Below are 18,778 nucleotides of genomic sequence, written 5' to 3' on the forward strand. Positions count from 1 at the left end.
TCAAAGTGTAGATGAAAAGAATTAATGCTATACTGTGCTACAGAGTATAATTTTACTGTTTATTCAACACTGTTGTAATAGAGAAATGTAGACATGTTTTCATATGAAGAAAAAGAAGGATCAGCTGAACTAGTTCCTTTCATATATTGAGATGTTATCAGCAGCTGAGTACCCATCCTAACTATTCATAGTGACCCTGTTTATAAACCCACTATTATTTGGAGCAGAAGTAAATTGGATACACTATTTTGCATCCATTAACAGTAAAGATTTTTGTATGTAAAGATAAGGTGTTTATATCAGTCTGCAACACAGTGCTGGTTAACATCTGGATATATTCCATAGTGTGGAGGCGCAATGGCCCAGTGGTTAGGGCAGCGGACTCGCGGTCATAGGATCGCGGTTTCGATTCCCAGACCGGGCGTTGTGAGTGTTTATTGAGCGAAAACACCTAAAAGCTCCACAAGGCTCCAGCAGGGGATGGTGGCGAACTCTGCTGTACTCTTTCACCACAACTTTCTCTCACTCTTTCTTCCTGTTTCTGTTGTACCTGTAATTCAAAGGGTCAGCCTTGTCACACTGTGTCACGCTGAATATCCCTGAGAACTACATTAAGGGTACACGTGTCTGTGGAGTGCTCAGCCACTTGCACGTTAATTTCACGAGCAGGCTGTTCCGTTGATCGGATCAACTGGAACCCTCGACGTCGTAAGCGACGGAGTGCCAACAACAACAAAATATTCCATAGTACAGTATAGCAGTGAGATAAAATATTTAACAGACCGGCAACTTACAAAAACAGTTAAATACATGAAGGCTTAATTATCATTGATTCATTCATCACTGATCCAGGATAACATGGTGTTTAATTGTGAAGCATGTTCTGCTTATCACAGATTATTCTGTGATAACAAGGGTCAAAAATCAATTGAAGTTTCTGCTTGTACCACAAAAATGCATCCCAGCAACCACCCACAATGCTCAGCTACCAAGAATGCCCTGACAATTGCTTGTGTCTACATGAATGTACTATAAGGCTGCACATTTTTTTTTTATATGGATTTATGTACTCCTACCCCTCAACATGGATCCAGTGAACAGAAAAAAGTACAAAGGCACCTGAGTCTAACAATTAATGCAGATGAGTGTATTCTCCACAGGAAAAGGTAGAGATAATGAAGAAATTGTGCGATTGTTGAAGATTCACTGGTGTGCACTGCAAGTTTGGTGTAATTGAATCTACCATTCATTCCATTTACAAAGAGCATGGAATTCATTTATCACTACAATTTTTTAGAACCCTAACCCCTATTTTTCTAACAATGGCACAATGCTGCACACCCTGAGAAAGTTTGTTCATTCTAAGTACATTGGTTATTAACAATTTATTTTAAATGATTGAACTGTCCTACATGGGGTAACAGACATGTCAAGCTGTTACCATCTAATTTTGGTTCTATAACCAGCTGCTTAACACTACCACTATGTTGTCTAGAGTAACAGAGAGCAGGTCATAGGGACACTGACAGGCTGAGAGGCTAACTTATAGTTAAGCTATATGACAGCAGCATCAAACCAGCCACCAGTACATTGCTTAGCATAACAGTAAATGTTTTCTAAACTAATTGATCTATCCTAAATCTATTTTCATATTTCCTGTACTATTTACAAACATGGAAATATTTAAGACATGGCAGTAACCCCACAAAATAATGTTCAAATTTATTTTATTATGAGTAACATAACCTGATTCAGTACCAATGAAATTGCATGGAAATCAACTTAGTCATATGTTTATATAGTTATAGTATATTTTGATTAGTGTATTTCCAGTTTTAAAGGAACATAAACTTGGCACCCAATGATGATCAATACTCTTATCTAAATAGGTCTTGAAACAAACTTTGCCGGCCCCTGGTAGAATTGTTAGCACATCAGACAAAATGCTCAGCAGCTTTTCTTCCAGCTCTTTATGTTCTGAATTAAAATTCTGCAGAAGTCAACTGTGCTTTTCATCCTTTCAGGATCAAAAAAATTAAAAAAAGCTGAGCACTGAGGGTCAATATAATTGACTAGTCTTTTTTCCCTAAAATTGCCAGCCTTGTTCCAAAATTTAAAACCATATTATTCAAACTATCTCACTGGCTTTTCCTCCTCTTTATTGTATTCTATTGTTCATTCAAACTTTTCCAACCAAGACCACAACAGTTTGCCAGCGGCACGTAAAAGCACCCACTACACTATCTGAGTGGTTGGCGTTAGGAAGGGCATCCAGCTGTAGAAACTCTGTCAAATCAGATTGGAGCCTGGTGTAGCCATCTGGTTTCACCAGTCCTCAGTCAAATCGCCCAACCCATGCTAGCATGGAAAGCGGACGTTAAATGACGATGATGATGATAATTGTTAAACAGGACAGCAAACATTAAGACAAGGCAAACATCTCAAGTCGTATACAATATTATTATAGAAAGAAATTCAAAATCTTACAGCTTTTTCTGGGATATCCCGAAGTATGGGATATTCCATCATGTATTTATATTCCCTCTCTTGAAAGACGGGCAAGTGCCCAAAATAGATTCTTTCATTCCTCATGCCAAATCAACAGTGAATTCTTCTACAAACTCTTCTTTTAATGAAATGGAATTAAAAAGCATCTTCTTTAAACCTCAAGTTCTGTTACATTTAACAGCTGAGTCTCTATTTAATTCTTGATGAATTTCAAATAATAGGCACAAGCATAGCAGGTGAGGTTAAAAAGTTTGCTTCCCATCCACATGGTTCCAGGTTCAGTCCTACCTTGGGCAAGTGTATTCTACTATAACATTAGGCAGACCAAAGCCTTATGAGTGAATTTGGTAGACAGAAACTAAAAGAGGCCTGACATGTATGTGCATGTGTCTGTTGTTTACATCTGCGCTTTATGAAACTCATTACAAGCAGTGTTCTTATTGCCATTGCTGTCACCAAATCATCTACTCACTTCATTGAAGATGTGTGAAATAAGAGATCCCTTACTTGGTTAAAGCTATGGATGAGTGATAAGAAGGCATCTGGCTATAAAATAATGTCTTGATAACATATTCATTTAACCTATGTTAGAATGAAAAAAAATGGATATAAAATGAACAAATCCATAACTGAGATATATATATAAATATACCATTACATTTCATTTAATATGATTTGAACCAACTAGCCTTCAGTATTAGAATATCAAGATGCTATTCGTTTGAATAAACAAAGGAAAACAAACAACAATGGCAAATTCTATTAGTCTTTAACTGTTAGCTTAGCATTAATTGGATGCTTCTTGAGATCTAAATATATATATATATATATATATATATATATATATATATATATATATATATATATATATATATATATATATATATAAATGTTTTTATATTTCATCATCATCATCATCATCATCATCGTTTAACGTCCGCTTTCCATGCTAGCATGGGTTTGACAATTTGACTGAGGACTGGTGAAACCGGATGGCAACACCAGGCTCCAATCTAATTTGGCAGAGTTTCTACAGCTGGATGCCCTTCCTAACGCCAACCACTCAGAGAGTGTAGTGGGTGCTTTTACGTGTCACCCGCATGAAAACGGCCACGCTCGAAATGGTGTCTTTTATGTGCCACCCACACAAGCCAGTCCAGGGGCACTGGCAACGATCTCGCTCGAAAATCCGACAGGAACCAGTCCAGGGGCACTGGCAACGATCTTACTTGGCTTGCCGGGTCTTCTCACGCACAGCACATTTCCAATATATATATATTGGGTCATCCCATAAATAATATGGTTTTTTTCACTTGCATGAACTAAAAGTCGGAGAGGGACATGATAAACTACCTGCATCAACTTGCTATACCATTTTGACTTTTTTTATGCTTTTAATTTTTAGAACATGCTTTAATACTGAAACTTTTACTGCAAACTCTTTGACAGATTCTGCTATGAGAGTTAAGTTTCTAGCAAATAAAAATTTCCAAGCACATCTTATCCCGGATTCTTGAATTATAAGCTTCAAGGTTTATACTGAATTAAAAAGGAAGGTGGGTATGAGTACATGTCCCTGATAGACACCATCTTGTGTGCTAAATACCTTGTTGTCAACTTTAATCTTGCTAACACAGTACCTTCATTCACAGTTTGAGTGGTTTGCTCTTAGCAAAGATCTCCTCTTGAATAATCACACATCAATTATTCCACAGCTTAGCACAAACTCAAACTGCATCTTATGCTAGGTAACTCTATCCTGAACTAAATTTTAAAACATTCAGATACTTTCAAAATTTAATCAAAGTTTGAAGTCTTTATTCTCTATCTCTCTCTCTCTCTCTCAAAGTACATTTCCTTTTTGCCTTTATATTGGTTGACAATGCTATATCAGTCATTGACAAAATCACCATTGAGTAGCATATGATCCACATAATCTGAAGCCTTCAACATCATAGAAACTATCCCTAATGGATTTGCTTCTCTTCTCATCTTCATTTCTTCAGTAGCAATAATAACCATATTGAAACTAATCATGAAAGCTTGATCGACTTTTGGTAGTCCCATATTAAACCATTCATATCCTAATACAGTGTTTATCAAGAAGGGTAGGGTGTTGTGAAGATTAAAAAGTGGGTAGACAAATTGCCATTTGATTTGATTTGGTCTAGTTTCAGCTGTCACCATGCTGGGGCACCTAAAATAAAAACGGTTGCCAACTTTTTAAGCTAGTCAAACTCCTAGGTGAAAAAAAAAAAGAATTATATGAATGCAAAATCTATTTTGTCATCTCATTAACAGAGGGGAGGAAGAGTGTCAAAAAATGTTATTGATTGATATATAGCACATATTAGTCACTCAACTAAGAATATGCACTATAAGCCTGTTCTGTATAAGTGCACTATTAAGCCTGATCAATGAATAACATTTAATCAAATGTTTTAAAAAAACAAGTTTAATATTTATAAATATTTAATTTGATTTTTTTTTCTTTTCAGAAAATGAAAAACAAACAATAGAAGATAAAAATCTACTTTATACTTTTTCTAATATAAATTAGTATGATTTTTTTTTAATGTTTCCTATCTTGAGTGTCAAGTTGCTGTTTCAGTCCCAATCTTCAGAAACAACTTTTTATTTCATGAGAAATATCAAAACACAAGTCTTTAGCTATGAATGCAAGTTCAAACATATCTCAAACCATTTCAAATTGTTGATCTCATAACAAATATTAACTTATAATATACATTGTACATTTCAAAAATTCTTACTGAAAATTAGTAGAATTTAGTGAAACCAAAAAGCCATTGACTTTCTTTCATCCACACTTCCATTATAATTCATGAAGCAATGAACAACTCTCTAAACATGTTGACAAACGTCAATAATTCACTCAAAAGATTTATTTTTTAATCAAAGTAATTTTTGAGAAAACTTCAAATTTTGCTTTTCTTTTATATGGTGGTGGGCAAGTTCATTTTAAAATAAGTAACTCATCAATATAAGTTAACAGCTACTAATACGCTTCAAAAACTTGAGTCATCAACACATTTGTTTCTTCTTATCTAACAAACTTCTTTCAATTGCTTTCTCAGAAATTGTTTCATGTCTTATTTAGTACCAATGAATAACGGTTATGGGACAGCAAATTATTGAAGTAAAATATGGCATGCAGCCAATAGCTATTAGAAAATTGTTGTCCACTTCAGATTTAAAAAACAAATTTACAGTAAAAAAAAAGGTCACTTTAACTCAGAACACAATTTTCTGAACATAAAATAATTTCCCTTTATTGTTTGTAACTGACCAACATTATTCTTCCATTGGATGACAGGCCAATTATTGAATATTATGTGTTATTAACATCATTAGCATAAGGCACAGCATTTTAATTGGGGGGACTTTAGTATGAATATCCCCAGCACCACCACTTCCCTTAATTTTAAGAAATATTTAAAGGTTACTTTATACAGAAAGCCTTTCTACTTCAAATGTTAATTCTAAAACTTTTTTTTTAACATAACTCACCAGCTAATACAATGCTAACACAATGGGATAACAAATTACAATATATTCCATTAAATTTATCATTAGGTAAATATTTTGTTTCCATACTCACATAAATTGAACTGGACAACTCATTTGTTGTACAGTTCTCAGCTGGGGTCCAATGACCCTTAGGGAGCCAACATAAGCTGTTGTTAAAAATTTATGTGAAATAAACTAGTTATACTTCTACAATACATAAACTATTTAAACAATTCCTACAATTCCTAATAATATTTAATTATAAAAATATAGGATTTTTAAAGCATCAAATGGCTAAAAGGGTCTACACAAGTGAAATAGAGATCAAAAGGATCCGTAGATAAAAACTGGTTGAGAGCTACTCAACATTTCAGTTCATTCTAATTTTTACAATTTTAAGGCGTTTTCCTATCCTACCTATATCCGAAAAGTCCTCCACTCTCAGCTCACAACACGCAGTATTAGCAGATATAGCCAAGCAAGATATAATTCTATGCGTACATGACAATCGACATAGTTTGCTCCACAATAGACAGTTTTCCAAATAGTGATATAGAAAGAAATAGTTATTCAGAATCAGAACGGGAATTAAAGACAGAAAATGAGACGATATGGAAAAAAGAAGAAAATGCAAGAATATACAAGAAAAAAATAATAATAGCGAGCGCAAGAGTGTATGTTCACATCTTTTGAAGATGGAATATTAATTCTTTGTGTAATTTTCATTGATACAAGACAATCTGAGATTATCTCGATGGATCGGGCAACGTAAATAACATCACAAAAGATGAAGCCAATAACTAATTCGATAACCTCTCTTTTCGTGTTGACTTCAGCGATATCTCTCTAAGTGAGGAAAGGTATATTTATTAATTCAATGCGATTTCTTTCTTTATCAAACACAAAAACTCAGTTAAAGGAAAATTTGCAGAGCAAATATCAGGGTTGTGTGTGTGCGTGTGCGTGTGTGTGTGTGTGTGTGTGTGTGTATTTTAAAGACAAGGTATTATATTTTGTCACTTTCGCACAGATAAACTACAGTGGAATTAAGATGGGGTTAGAACTCAAAACTATGAGACATTGTACTGCTTAGCAACGAACACATTCTCGAGTGTATAATTCTGCGGTTGGATAAACGGAAATCAAGGAACAAAATAATTTCCTGAAACCTGTTGCACACCTTTTGTGGAAGCTAAATGCTAAGTTTTGTTAACACCAGTCACAGATTATACACAGGTGCCTGAAGAAAGACTGAATTTTATGAAATTGGACTATCGAAATAAGAGCCAGATAGATTTCTAAGAAATTTAAAGCAATTTCGTTTTGATATAAGATTCCACTGAAAGCTTATTTTGAAAACACGAATAACTTGGCAATTGTTGTAGCTGGACCAATGATAAATTCAAAATAAGGCAAAAATGTTTCTGGTTTTTATGAACAACCTGGTTCCGCCAAGATTTACAAAGCAAGGAGATGGATTAGAGACACAATCTCCAATAATGACATTCATGGGCGGACTATCACTTAAGCTACACCCAAATTTCAATAACAGGTAATCCAGCTTCAATTCACATGGAGAGGCATACAAATAATTTAAGCAGTTAGTTGTAAAGAAAGATCAAATATCCTATTAACTTGTTTGTGTCAGTATGTTCGAAATATATAATAGTTTAGTTTTAAGCAAGAAAAAAAAATAATAAAAATGTATTGATTTATTTTATCATTTTTAAGAAAATTTAGCTTGAGTGAAACGAAAGACAATTTCGAAATGTCTATACTGCAATATCTTAAGATTCATATTACCATCAGCAGCTGTATTGGAAATGTTAATGAACTATAATTAAATGACTTAATATAGTTTACTGTTGCGCGGTTTCGATTTCTAATCCCATCACAACCTACATGTGCGCCCTTTACGTGAGGTAAAAGAAATCACAAAATTTAAACAGAAATGTATCATAAGTTGATCGCTGACAATTAAACGCTATAGTCACAAGTTCAAGTCTTAACAATCGCCAGGCTGAACGTTTTTCTTGTAGGGTCGATAAATCAGTTTGATTTGAATGAGAGAATTCGTATAAGATGTGCAGCAAAAACTTCCTTGATTTTAAAAGCTACTTTATTAAATAGCTTTCAAACTAAAATAAATATAAGTCGAATCAGGGTTTAAATCGAAAGAGAACTCAGACTTACAATAAACCAGTGAAAGTGTATGGGTGTTTCGCCTTGTTATTCTTTTTTTTTTTTTTACTTTATTAAATCTAACAAAACACGACAACTGAAGATGTAAAATGTTCGAAAAGTTTTTGAAACTTTTCTATGAATGTTTCATAAAGATTGCAAACATGTGCGATGAAATAAAATCAGGAAGCGTAACAACTTTTAGTAAATACGTACACATTTTCAATAATGAATTGAAATAAAGTCTTGCCAAAAGCAACAAAACTTGTCGCACAAATTAGGTGATATTTCAAAGAGTAAAGTAAAGGGAAAAAAATCAACATTACCTGGTATTGATCACGAATTTGGTCCAGGAATATGTATTTCCATCATTAGAAAAATAATATTGTAGCTGAAATCAACATAACTATTGGTAATATCAACAGAAAGCGCATTAGTAAATATTAGGTGATAATTCGAGGCATATTGTGATAAACAGGAGTTTGCGTTTGTCATAGATAAACAATGAAATGATATTCTGTTTGTGGTTTAGATATGAAAATAAATACAAATTAAAATAATGCTAAGTGTATTTGGTACTTGCTACCGGTCAATGAACATGTGTAGAGTTCTTCAATGAAACTTACAACATCAATAAAAAGTTTTGAAGTTTGCCTGTTGCACCAAATACAATTTAGGTGAGAGTTCAATCAGGGTAAGTAACTCTTACTGACCAAAAAATTCTTTATAGTCTCTAAATAATCTCTGTTTTATTAATAATCACAGGTAATTGCAAGAGAAGTGTTTAGTCAGTATTTATGTGAGCATTTGAGTTTTCCAGTCTCTGCTGAAAGAATTTTCTTTCAAATAACCTGATATGGAGATGGCTAGATTTTCTTCCCACATTTTCAAATGTTATTAGATTCTTCTTAGAAATATATATATATATTTGTTTCAACAATGATCTGCGCGGTCTTATCATGACAGTATGTCATACCTTTTAAGGAACACACTTTTTTTGTAACATTGTTTAACACAGATTTCAAGCCAGACCAATAAAAATGTTTCAGCTCAAGTATTTGATATAATGTTTTATAATTTTTCTGAAGCTATAGCACAAAGACCAGAACGATATATATCTTTTGGCCACAATCTAAACCAAAATTTGTTTCCTGCTCTTAATTGTCATCTCCTAATGTCAAATCCAAGTATCCAGACAGAATTATTGCTGGAAAGAATATGGGAACATTTTAAATCTGGCATACCTACACAATCGTGTGTGCCCCCGCGACTTTGTTTCGTCATTTCTTTTTTAAAAAATAGATATTTGTTACTCTTTTACTTGTTTTCAGTCATTTGACTGCAGCCATGCTGGAGCACCGCCTTTAGTCGAGCAAATCGACCCCAGGACTTATTCTTTGTAAGCCTAGTACTTATTCTATTGGTCTCTTTTTGCCGAACCGCTAAGTTACGGGGACATAAACACACCAGCATCGGTTGTCAAGCGATGGTGGGGGGACAAACACGCATACATATATATATATACATATATACGACGGGCTTCTTTCATTTTCCGTCTACCAAATCCACTCACAAGGCTTTGGTCGGCCCGAGGCTATAGTAGAAGACACTTGCCCAAGGTGCCACACAGTGGGACTGAACCCGGAACCATGTGGTTGGAAAGCAAGCTACTTACCACACAGCCTACATTTCATTAGGTATAGATTCTGGCAAAAAAATTATTGTTCTTTTTTACCAGCAGAGATAATTACATATACATCACATGAATATGATATATGTATAATACAAAACCACATTAAAATACAAATTGTTTTCAAATTAGATCCAAATTATATTGATATTTGTTCTGAAAACTATTTTGAAGTTGCGGAAATGAGTTAACTTTGTTTCCTCATGACATTTTTAATCAAATCTTCTACAAACACTTTTATGGGATGTACATTCCAATTATATAGGAAATTAATGTGAAAAAAAGAAAAATGGTGACATGCACACATACTGACATTCATCTACACAATGAAACTTAAAATTTTAGAAAAATTGTGATGTATTGGTATGTATGTGTGAGCGGCCACCAATTTTTTTTTTTTTTTTTACATCAAATTCTGATATAATCGTAACCTACACCATTTAAAAGGTATTTGACAAAAATTTCATAGCAAGTTCATTTTTCTGAAAGTCAGCGGGGGGCACACATGTAGGTATGATTCAAATCTATCACCACAACACCAATGAAAATGAAATACTTATGCATATGTAATATGTATATATGTGCTTGTGTAAGTATGCATATATGCACCGGTTCGAATATATGTATTTGTGTTTCTGATCCACAGTCAAACAAAGCAAATTAAATTGTATTGGAATTTTGTCAACTATATTAGTATCACAAACAGAAACATTCCTTACTCTGAAAGAAGTAAAACGCTGTCATTTGGCTTTTTGGCTACATATATACACACATACATATTTTTACATATATCTGACAAGACGTCCAAGGAGCTAAGCCCTTTGTGGATGCGAAACCATTGGTCACTCTATGACGGTACATAGGCTTAACTACATATATATATATATATATATATATATATATAGTGAATGCACAGTAATCCACATAAGTTGTAAATTCACTTTCTGCTAGCTACCCAATTTGTAAATCCAAAGCTCAAACACTGAATGAATTCAGTATATTGTCACAGATATTAGGAATTTTTTTTCCTATATAACATATAAACATGTACATCTTTTAGAACATTGTCATTTTATAAGATTTTGCTGGCAAATTCTTTAATTAACATAAACATTTATTTATATGAAAGAAAATTACCGCAGAACTTTCTCCTAATTCTTCCAAATCTTTCTGCTAAAACTGTATTGAAACCATTTGTGGGGAAGAAAGAGAAAAAAAATTACAAAGCAGCACCAAGCGCTTCAACTGGTCGCACACCACAAGGTTCAACAGAACCAACTGAAACAAGCCAGCACGTTCGCAGCGTTACCATGGGCGTTGGCGAGGCTAAGGCGTTGGAAAGGCCAAACCCCCTCACAAGGCATCATCTGACACATCGGTGAGGCGAGCTGCCTGCGATGACAAGAACTTCGCGGTTAGTGACCCAGTCCCTCCAAACATCTCAAATGTCACAGGCTGAAAGAGATAGTTCACTATCAGGTCGCAATACTTCAGGGTTTGTTCTGTTCAGCTACAGAAGCAGTAACCTTACCATTTACTGCAGTATCCAGGATGTGGGAGGGAGCATAAGAGTCTCTGTGTTTCATTAATAGTCACATGTAATTACAAGAAAAGTGTCTAGTCAGTATTTATGTGAGCATTTGAGTTTTCCAGTCTCTGCATCCCAAATGAGTACCTACCTGTAACCCAGAGATAGCGGTTAAAACCATCTGGTCTCTTGCCATCACTTCTGGATAACCTCATCGGCTCTACAACTGAGGAGATATTAATCCGAGCCAGCGCCCACTTAATGATTAAGTTAAGCTCAGTGTGACGAGCAGCGCTGCCAAAGGTTTTTTTTCAAAATGTACAGAATTTTTTTTTTTAAACATACAGAATCTGATCAAAGCATACAGAATTTTACTGAATCCCCCAAATACAGTCAAAACGAACTTTTTATACTTTTTTTTTTTTTTTTGATTTGGAACACATTTATTGATATGTTGAATGTTTGGACATCAAAAAGAAAAAAATCATCTTCGTGAGGAGGTTCTCTGTTGTACCAATTTTTTTCAAATAATGTCTTACAAAGTTGTTCATCCAGCTCCCACATCGTACAATCGATATTTTGTAACAAAGTTTACGACCTCATAAGAGCATTAAGCGTAGTTTTCAAGCAATTTCGATTTTTAGTTTTGATATTGTGAAAACAAATAAAATTCTTTCTGACGATGCAGAGGAGTGTGGTAAAGAAAGAAGACTGAGCATCAAGGATGACAACATTTCTCTTGTGGAACAGCAAAAACCAAAATTCTTCTGGCTCATTATACAGGATGAAAGAACAACCTTGAACCGTCAAGTGGCGCCATTCCTGAATAATTTCTTCGAAATCGTTTTCATCACAAAGACTTGCGAATCGCATGATAAGTGGTATAATTGACCTTGGCCTTCCTTCAACTACGTTGGTTGGGTCCAACGCTTCTAGTAATCCCAAATTGTTCTGCATATTGCAAGACGAAAACTGCACGAGCATTTGATTTGAAAGACTAACAAAGAATTGTAGTATATTCTGTCAGAAAGTCAACAATTCATCAGGGGCAATGGTGGTAGCATTTTCATACAAAATTCTCTCAGCTACAGCGCCAAAGTAGATACAATCTAATGGTTGGTGTGTCGTTGCATCGTTGGCATTAATTTCACACACATTGATGACAGAAAGCAAATCAGGTCTGATGAAATTGCTCAAAATTCCTTTCATTCCAGCGTTGATGGCTCTTTTAAGTTTATGCATCCAATAGCCTTCAGCCTGGAATTCCAGAATAAGCTTGTTAACGTTGTTTAAAATGAAAGAGATAAATGCTAAATACATCTTTGTAAGAGGATTCTTCATTTCAGTGAGAATTCATCGAGCCGTAATCGGACACCCACCCTCTAATGTTGCTTGTGTGAAATATGCCAGCAGTGTTGGCCACTGCTCTAAAATGTTCTGCACAACTTGCTTGAGAGACAACCATCTAGTGCAACTTGCATGCAGGATTTTGTGAGGATCAATTGAAGCTATTTTCTGCAGATCTTTGAATTCGTTGATACGCTTAGGACTGTGACTAAAGTATGCATATATACTTCTTGTCAATTCTTTGACAGAATTCGGTAATTCATTGCATGTGTTTGATGAACATAAGTGTAAAGAAGGATAAATACAGGCTTGCACAAAAAGATCTGGTCTGTTCTGCTTCAACAAGTGCTGAACGCCTCCTTTGCTTCCCATCATAACATTTGCATTATCACAGACGAAACCAATCAAATTTTCCAGAGGAAGAGCGTGTTCGTTTAAAAATGATAGAAGACAGTTGTATATACCTGTAGCACTGCAATCCTGTTTTTCTATAAGTGTAAGAAAATCGTCGACTGTCTTTTGAATTTCAACGTCATAATATCTGGAAACCAGGACAAGATGTTTTAGTGTTGAAACATCAGTTGTTTCATCAATAACGAGTGAGAATTTTGATGAATGAAGTTTTTTTTTTAATAAAGCGTTGATGCCGTAGGGGCCAATGGCTTTAAGAAAGATGTATGTGCCTTTCGTTCGGGCACACTTTGCATCCTGGACGATTTTAGAATCAGGACAGGTGTTTGCAACAAGGCCAGGTAAGTGGTCCAAAATAGAAATTGGGAGATTATGCTCAGCAACAAATGTACAGTATTTTAATTTAGCAGCTGTTCCTTTCTTGGAATGTGAAGAAAATGATGAGGCCTTGAAATAATTGGTCAACTTTTTTGCTTCATTTGCATTCTTGCAGTGTTTTTCTGCCTACTCATGTTGTAAAATTTGGCTCAAACTACCGGCAATTTCACACTTGCATAATATGCATTTACCTTTAGCTGAATCGTTCTTGCCTCGCTCCAACCAACTAGAAAATTTTTCATCGCACAATTTTTGCGGAAGTTTTTTTTCATACGATGCCCATCTAGCCTTCTTCTTATCTGGTGCTTCACGGTCATTATCTGAGGAATGTTCTGTTTTCAAAGTTCTATCACTCATATCTTGCTCCAGTTATAGTTCTGTAAGATTTATTTGAATTAATCAAATTATTAAATACATTACATACCATTTAAGATCCGGGTTAAGAAATCCATGTTTGTGTTCAGACTGATATGGCAGGATTGTATAAATAAGCACTGTAAAATTGAGTCTAATTTCTCAAACTTTTCAAAAACCAATCACGTACCCAGTTTGTGAGAAAACTTCTTATGTTATGACAACTATGGCGTGGTAAACAGGACGTATATACGTCCACCCAAAATTACAGAAAATTATAAAAGTTTAAAAAAAAAGAAAGAAAAATGTGGGGAAGGAAGGAAGGAAAACAAAAATTACAAAATTTATAAAATACAAAAGCAATGTATAAGCACCAACATTCATAAACGTCTCATCACTTCCTTTTTAAATTGTTTCTTACTTTCACACCAACCCCTATGCTTGCAGCTCTCTCCTCGGGATTTAAGCTAGCCATTGGGGATTTTTGCAAAATTTCAAGGGCAGTAACAGAGAACAATGTTCATGATCATTGTCAGCACCAATATTATTATACTTTTATTTAAGTAATTTAAATATTGTGTGAATAGAAAAGCACAAAGGAATGGAGATTTATTCATGGTCTATCTGCTGCGTACGTTTTAAATAGAATAGCATACCTCAAAATGCTGCAATGCAACACTTAACACTTGATCACATATTTGATCGATTAAAATGATACAGAGAGAGAGAGAGAGAGAGAGAGAATTTCTGATAGCAAAGTAAGTCTTGTCACATTTTTGACATAACTTTGAGGGTACATTTTCAATACTTCCAGTAGAATAAGCATTAATTTTTACATTCTAATATCTTTTACTTTTTTGACGATTATTTTATACCATAGTGGTTAAATTCATATCAATTTTACCCTTTTTAAATGAGTTTAGATCTGACCTATATCAGACAACGCATGCCGCATTAATTTGAAAGGAGTTGTTCAGCAATGGAAGTAGAATGAAATATTCATTCTGTCTCAGAAACTGATATTCTAAGTGTCTAGACAAGCTAAAGATGCTTTGGCCAGTTTCACTCGGGAATCTTTGTCTCTTGCAGATTCATATCAATCTGGACGACCAAGTTTTATAGAAAAGAGAGGATGTCTACTCTATGTGAAAGGTCTCTTCAAAAAGATACAAAAGATATGCGGCCCATATGACATCAGGACAGTATTCAAAAGTAATACAACACTTTGCAAATATCTCCTTCGAGTAAAACCACCAACAGAAGAGAATATGACTAAGAAATGCGTGTACTCCATCCCATGCAGCTGTGGTAGGTTATACAAAGGTGAAACATGTCGCCCCCTCAAAATAAGGGTAGAGGAACATCGCAAAGCTGTGACATGGGGAGATATTGATAAATCGGGTATAGCTGATCATGTATGAAAAAATGGAAACCACTTCCCCCTGTGGGATGAAGTTGAAATAATAGACAGAAAACACCACTGGAAAATACGAAAACTAAAAGAAGCAGCACATATGCTAGGACACAACAACCTCCTAAGCAGACCGAGTGCAGATATGAACAACATATGGGAACCAGTATTAAGGAAGGATAAGAGAATATTAGATTTATAAGCCCTAAAATTCACTCTATAATTGCACACAGGCATATGGCGTATAGTGGTTAAGAGCGCAGGCTACTAACCTCAAGATTCCAAGTTCAATTCCAGGCAGCGACCTGAATAATAATAATAATAATAATAATAAACAACGACAACATCGAAAAATACCTTAGGAGTGAGAACCTAGGTTCGAAATTTCCCCAAGACACCTGATGAAGGCTGGAGGGTATATCAGTTGAAACGTGTTAACAACAAACAAGATGTCAGTTGTAAATAATGTACAATTTATGTCAATATAGAACTTCTAGAAACTGTAGGTGAGGAACATCCAAAGCAAACTGCACAAGAATTAGCACTTAAATTAAAAAATATCTCCACTTTGTCAGTGGATCCGTCATCATTTGATTCTCAGCTGAAGCAAAAAGTCATTGAAGAGTAGATTTGCTACCAAATTTTCCTGGCTAAAATCACCACAAGTGATGAAAAGTGGGTTCTCTAAATTATATCCAACATAAATGACATTGGTTAGCATCCTCCCCAAGCCAGGACTACACCTGAAAAAGTTATCCCAGTGTTGGTAGGATATGAAGGATGTTGTCTATCATGGAGTATTAAAATGAAACAGTTCAATAGAAAATATTGCACAAAATTTGCAGAAAAAGTACCCATCATTGGTCAGTCATAAACAGGTGTTGCTCTTGAATGATAATGCTCAGGTCATTCAGAAAAAGATGATACCACTAAAGATTTTGCCCCATCCTTCTTATTCTCCTGGCATCAATCCATGTGACAAATCGCTAAAACTTCCCTTTGTCTTTTAATTCTAGCTAAGGAGATGCTTGTATCCTTTTAAGTTTGCATCTTGTTGTTGTTAGTACTCTTGTTTATACTATAGAAATTTGCGTTTCGAGTGTCAAATTGTGACCTTCTGTGTTCTGTATGTTTGTTTCATATATTTTTTCTGTTTATCAGTTTTTAATTGTGTACTTTTTCTTACAGTTCATTTTTATGTATTCGAAAATTATTTCAACATTTTCAGAGTAGGAGATATTTCCAGGGCTACTTTTTTAGTTAACACTTTTTAACTGCCTTTCTGGTAGAGAAATCCATACTGAAAAATGTAAATACCAGAAAAGCGTTTCAGAAAAATATAATAATGTCGAAGAAGACAGACCTTTTGTTTACTCTTAGTCATTAAAATAGATGTTCTAAAATCCCCTATTTGCAAAATATTTCAAATGAAAAATTTTTCATTTAGTAAAACTTGGTAACAATCCAGTTTTCTTGCAGCCGTGTTTTGACATAACACAATATAACATAGTGTTGGAATAATGTTGTTGACAGGACTATTAGAGAAAAGAAACAGGCTTGGAAGGACTGGAAGAACGGTGATAGCAGGGAATTATATCAGATTGCCAGATGGGAAGCTAGGAGACAGGTTTATTTAACTAGAGGAGAAGATAAGAAAAAATTTGCCAATGCTCTGTGCCATAAGGACCAAAGACTTGAGGTATTTCGTGTTGCAAGACTGTGTGTGAGAGATTATCGTGATGTCATAGGAGAGAAATGTGTCCGCATGGATGATGATTCACTTGCACTAAACGAGGCTGCAAAGAGAGAGGTTTGGAGACGCCGCTACAAAAGATTGCTCAATAAAGAGAATGAAGAGGGACCAGCTATTCGAATTGACAGTACCATGGTAGATAAAGCAATTGAGAGTACGAAGACAGGGAAAGCCCCCAGCACATCAGGAATCACCACAGAAATGCTCAAAATATCTGGCGGTGTCGGCTAAAACCTAGTCACCCGTATAGTTAATCAGGTGATACACGAAGGAGTCATACCCAATGACTGGTGTAGCAGCACCATAGTCAACTGCTATAAAGGTAAAGGTGACGCTTTAGATACAAATAATTACAGAGGTATCAAGTTGTTGGATCAGGTAATGAAAGTCATGGAGAGGGTCATAGCCCAGCTAATTAGGGAGAGAGTCAGTTTAGATGAGATGCAGTTTGGGTTTGTGCCAGGAAAAAGCACCACTGATGCTATATTTCTGGTAAGGCAGCTGCAGGAGAAATACCTAGCCAAAGATAAACCTCTGTACCTGGCTTTCGTTGATATGGAGAAAGCCTTTGACAGGGTCCCCCGATCCCTTATCTGGTGGTCAATGAGGAAACTAGGGATAGATGAATGGTTAGTGAGAGCTGTGCAAGCCATGTACAGGGACGCTGTAACGTGAGGGTTGGCAATGAGTACAGTGAAGAATTCCGGGTAGAGGTAGGGGTCCACCAAAGTTCAGTCCTCAGCCCCCTCCTATTTATCATAGTCCTCCAGGCAATAATGCAGGAATTCAAGACAGGATGCTCCTGGGAGCTCCTCTATGCTGATGACCTTGCTCTAATTGCTGAGTCACTATCAGAACTAGAAGAGAAGTTTCAGGTGTGGAAGCAAGGATTAGAATCGAAGGGCCTTAGGGTCAACCTAGCTAAAACCAAAGTCCAAATAAGTGGGAAGGCATCCCTTCAGGTAGATGGCCCTGCTCGATCTGTAGAAAAGGCATAGGAAGAAACTCTATAAGATGTACCCAGTGTAAGATATGGACACATAAGAGGTGCAGCAATATCAAAGGAAGGCTAACCGGGAAGATAGTTTTGTATGTGGCAGATGCTCAGGACCAATAAAAACTGAAAATGTGCAGAGAACAACTTCTGTCACATTCCAGGGAGAAAAACTAGAAATAGTTGATACCTTCTGTTACCTAGGTGACTAAGTCAATAGCGGGGGTGGGTGTACTGAAACTGTAGCTGCTAGAATAAGAATAGCCTGGGCAAAGTTCAGAGAGCTCTTACCTCTGCTGGTGGCAAAGGGCCTCTCGCTCAGAGTAAAAGGTAGACTGTATAATGCATGTGTATGAATAGCCATGCTACATGGCAGTGAAACATGGGCCGTGACTGCTGAGGACATGCGTAAGCATGCAAGGAATGAAGCCAGTATGCTCCGCTGGATGTGTAATGTCAGTGTGCATACTCGACAGAGTGTAAGTACTTTGAGAGAAAAGTTGGACCTAAGAAGCATCAGTTGTGATGTGCAAGAGACGACTGCACTGGTATGGTCATGTGGCGAAAATGGATGAGGATAGCTGTGTGAAAAAGTGCCACACCTTAGCAGTTGAGGGAACCTGTAAAAGAGGTAGACCCAGGAAGACATGGGATGAGGTGATGAAACATGACCTTCGAACATTAGGCCTCATCGA

The 18,778-nt window shown here is 35.7% G+C and overlaps 2 protein-coding genes across 2 annotated transcripts in view; both read right to left on the minus strand.

The window, feature by feature from the left end:
* LOC106882649 (ventricular zone-expressed PH domain-containing protein 1) overlaps nt 1–8,896 on the minus strand; it is a 68,687-nt gene extending 59,791 nt beyond the window's left edge. Inside the window, exon 1 of the mRNA XM_014933395.3 lies at nt 8,544–8,896. The gene's annotated coding sequence lies outside the window, so the exon portion shown is untranslated. The remainder of the gene's footprint in view (nt 1–8,543) is intronic.
* A 2,888-nt stretch (nt 8,897–11,784) lies between these two features.
* LOC149136565 (zinc finger BED domain-containing protein 5-like) lies at nt 11,785–14,400 on the minus strand. Its single transcript, XM_089348374.1, has 2 exons — nt 14,347–14,400; nt 11,785–13,697 (listed from the first exon to the last, which is right to left on the minus strand). The coding sequence occupies exons 1-2, from the start codon at nt 14,398–14,400 to the stop codon at nt 12,789–12,791; spliced, it is 963 nt and encodes a 320-aa protein (XP_089204500.1). The 3' UTR covers nt 11,785–12,788.
* Nucleotides 14,401–18,778: the final 4,378 nt, after the last annotated feature.

This window comes from Octopus bimaculoides, chromosome 3 (assembly GCF_046866305.1).
Source record: "Octopus bimaculoides isolate indiv1 chromosome 3, ASM4686630v1, whole genome shotgun sequence".
Classification (NCBI taxonomy): Eukaryota; Metazoa; Mollusca; class Cephalopoda; order Octopoda; family Octopodidae; genus Octopus; species Octopus bimaculoides.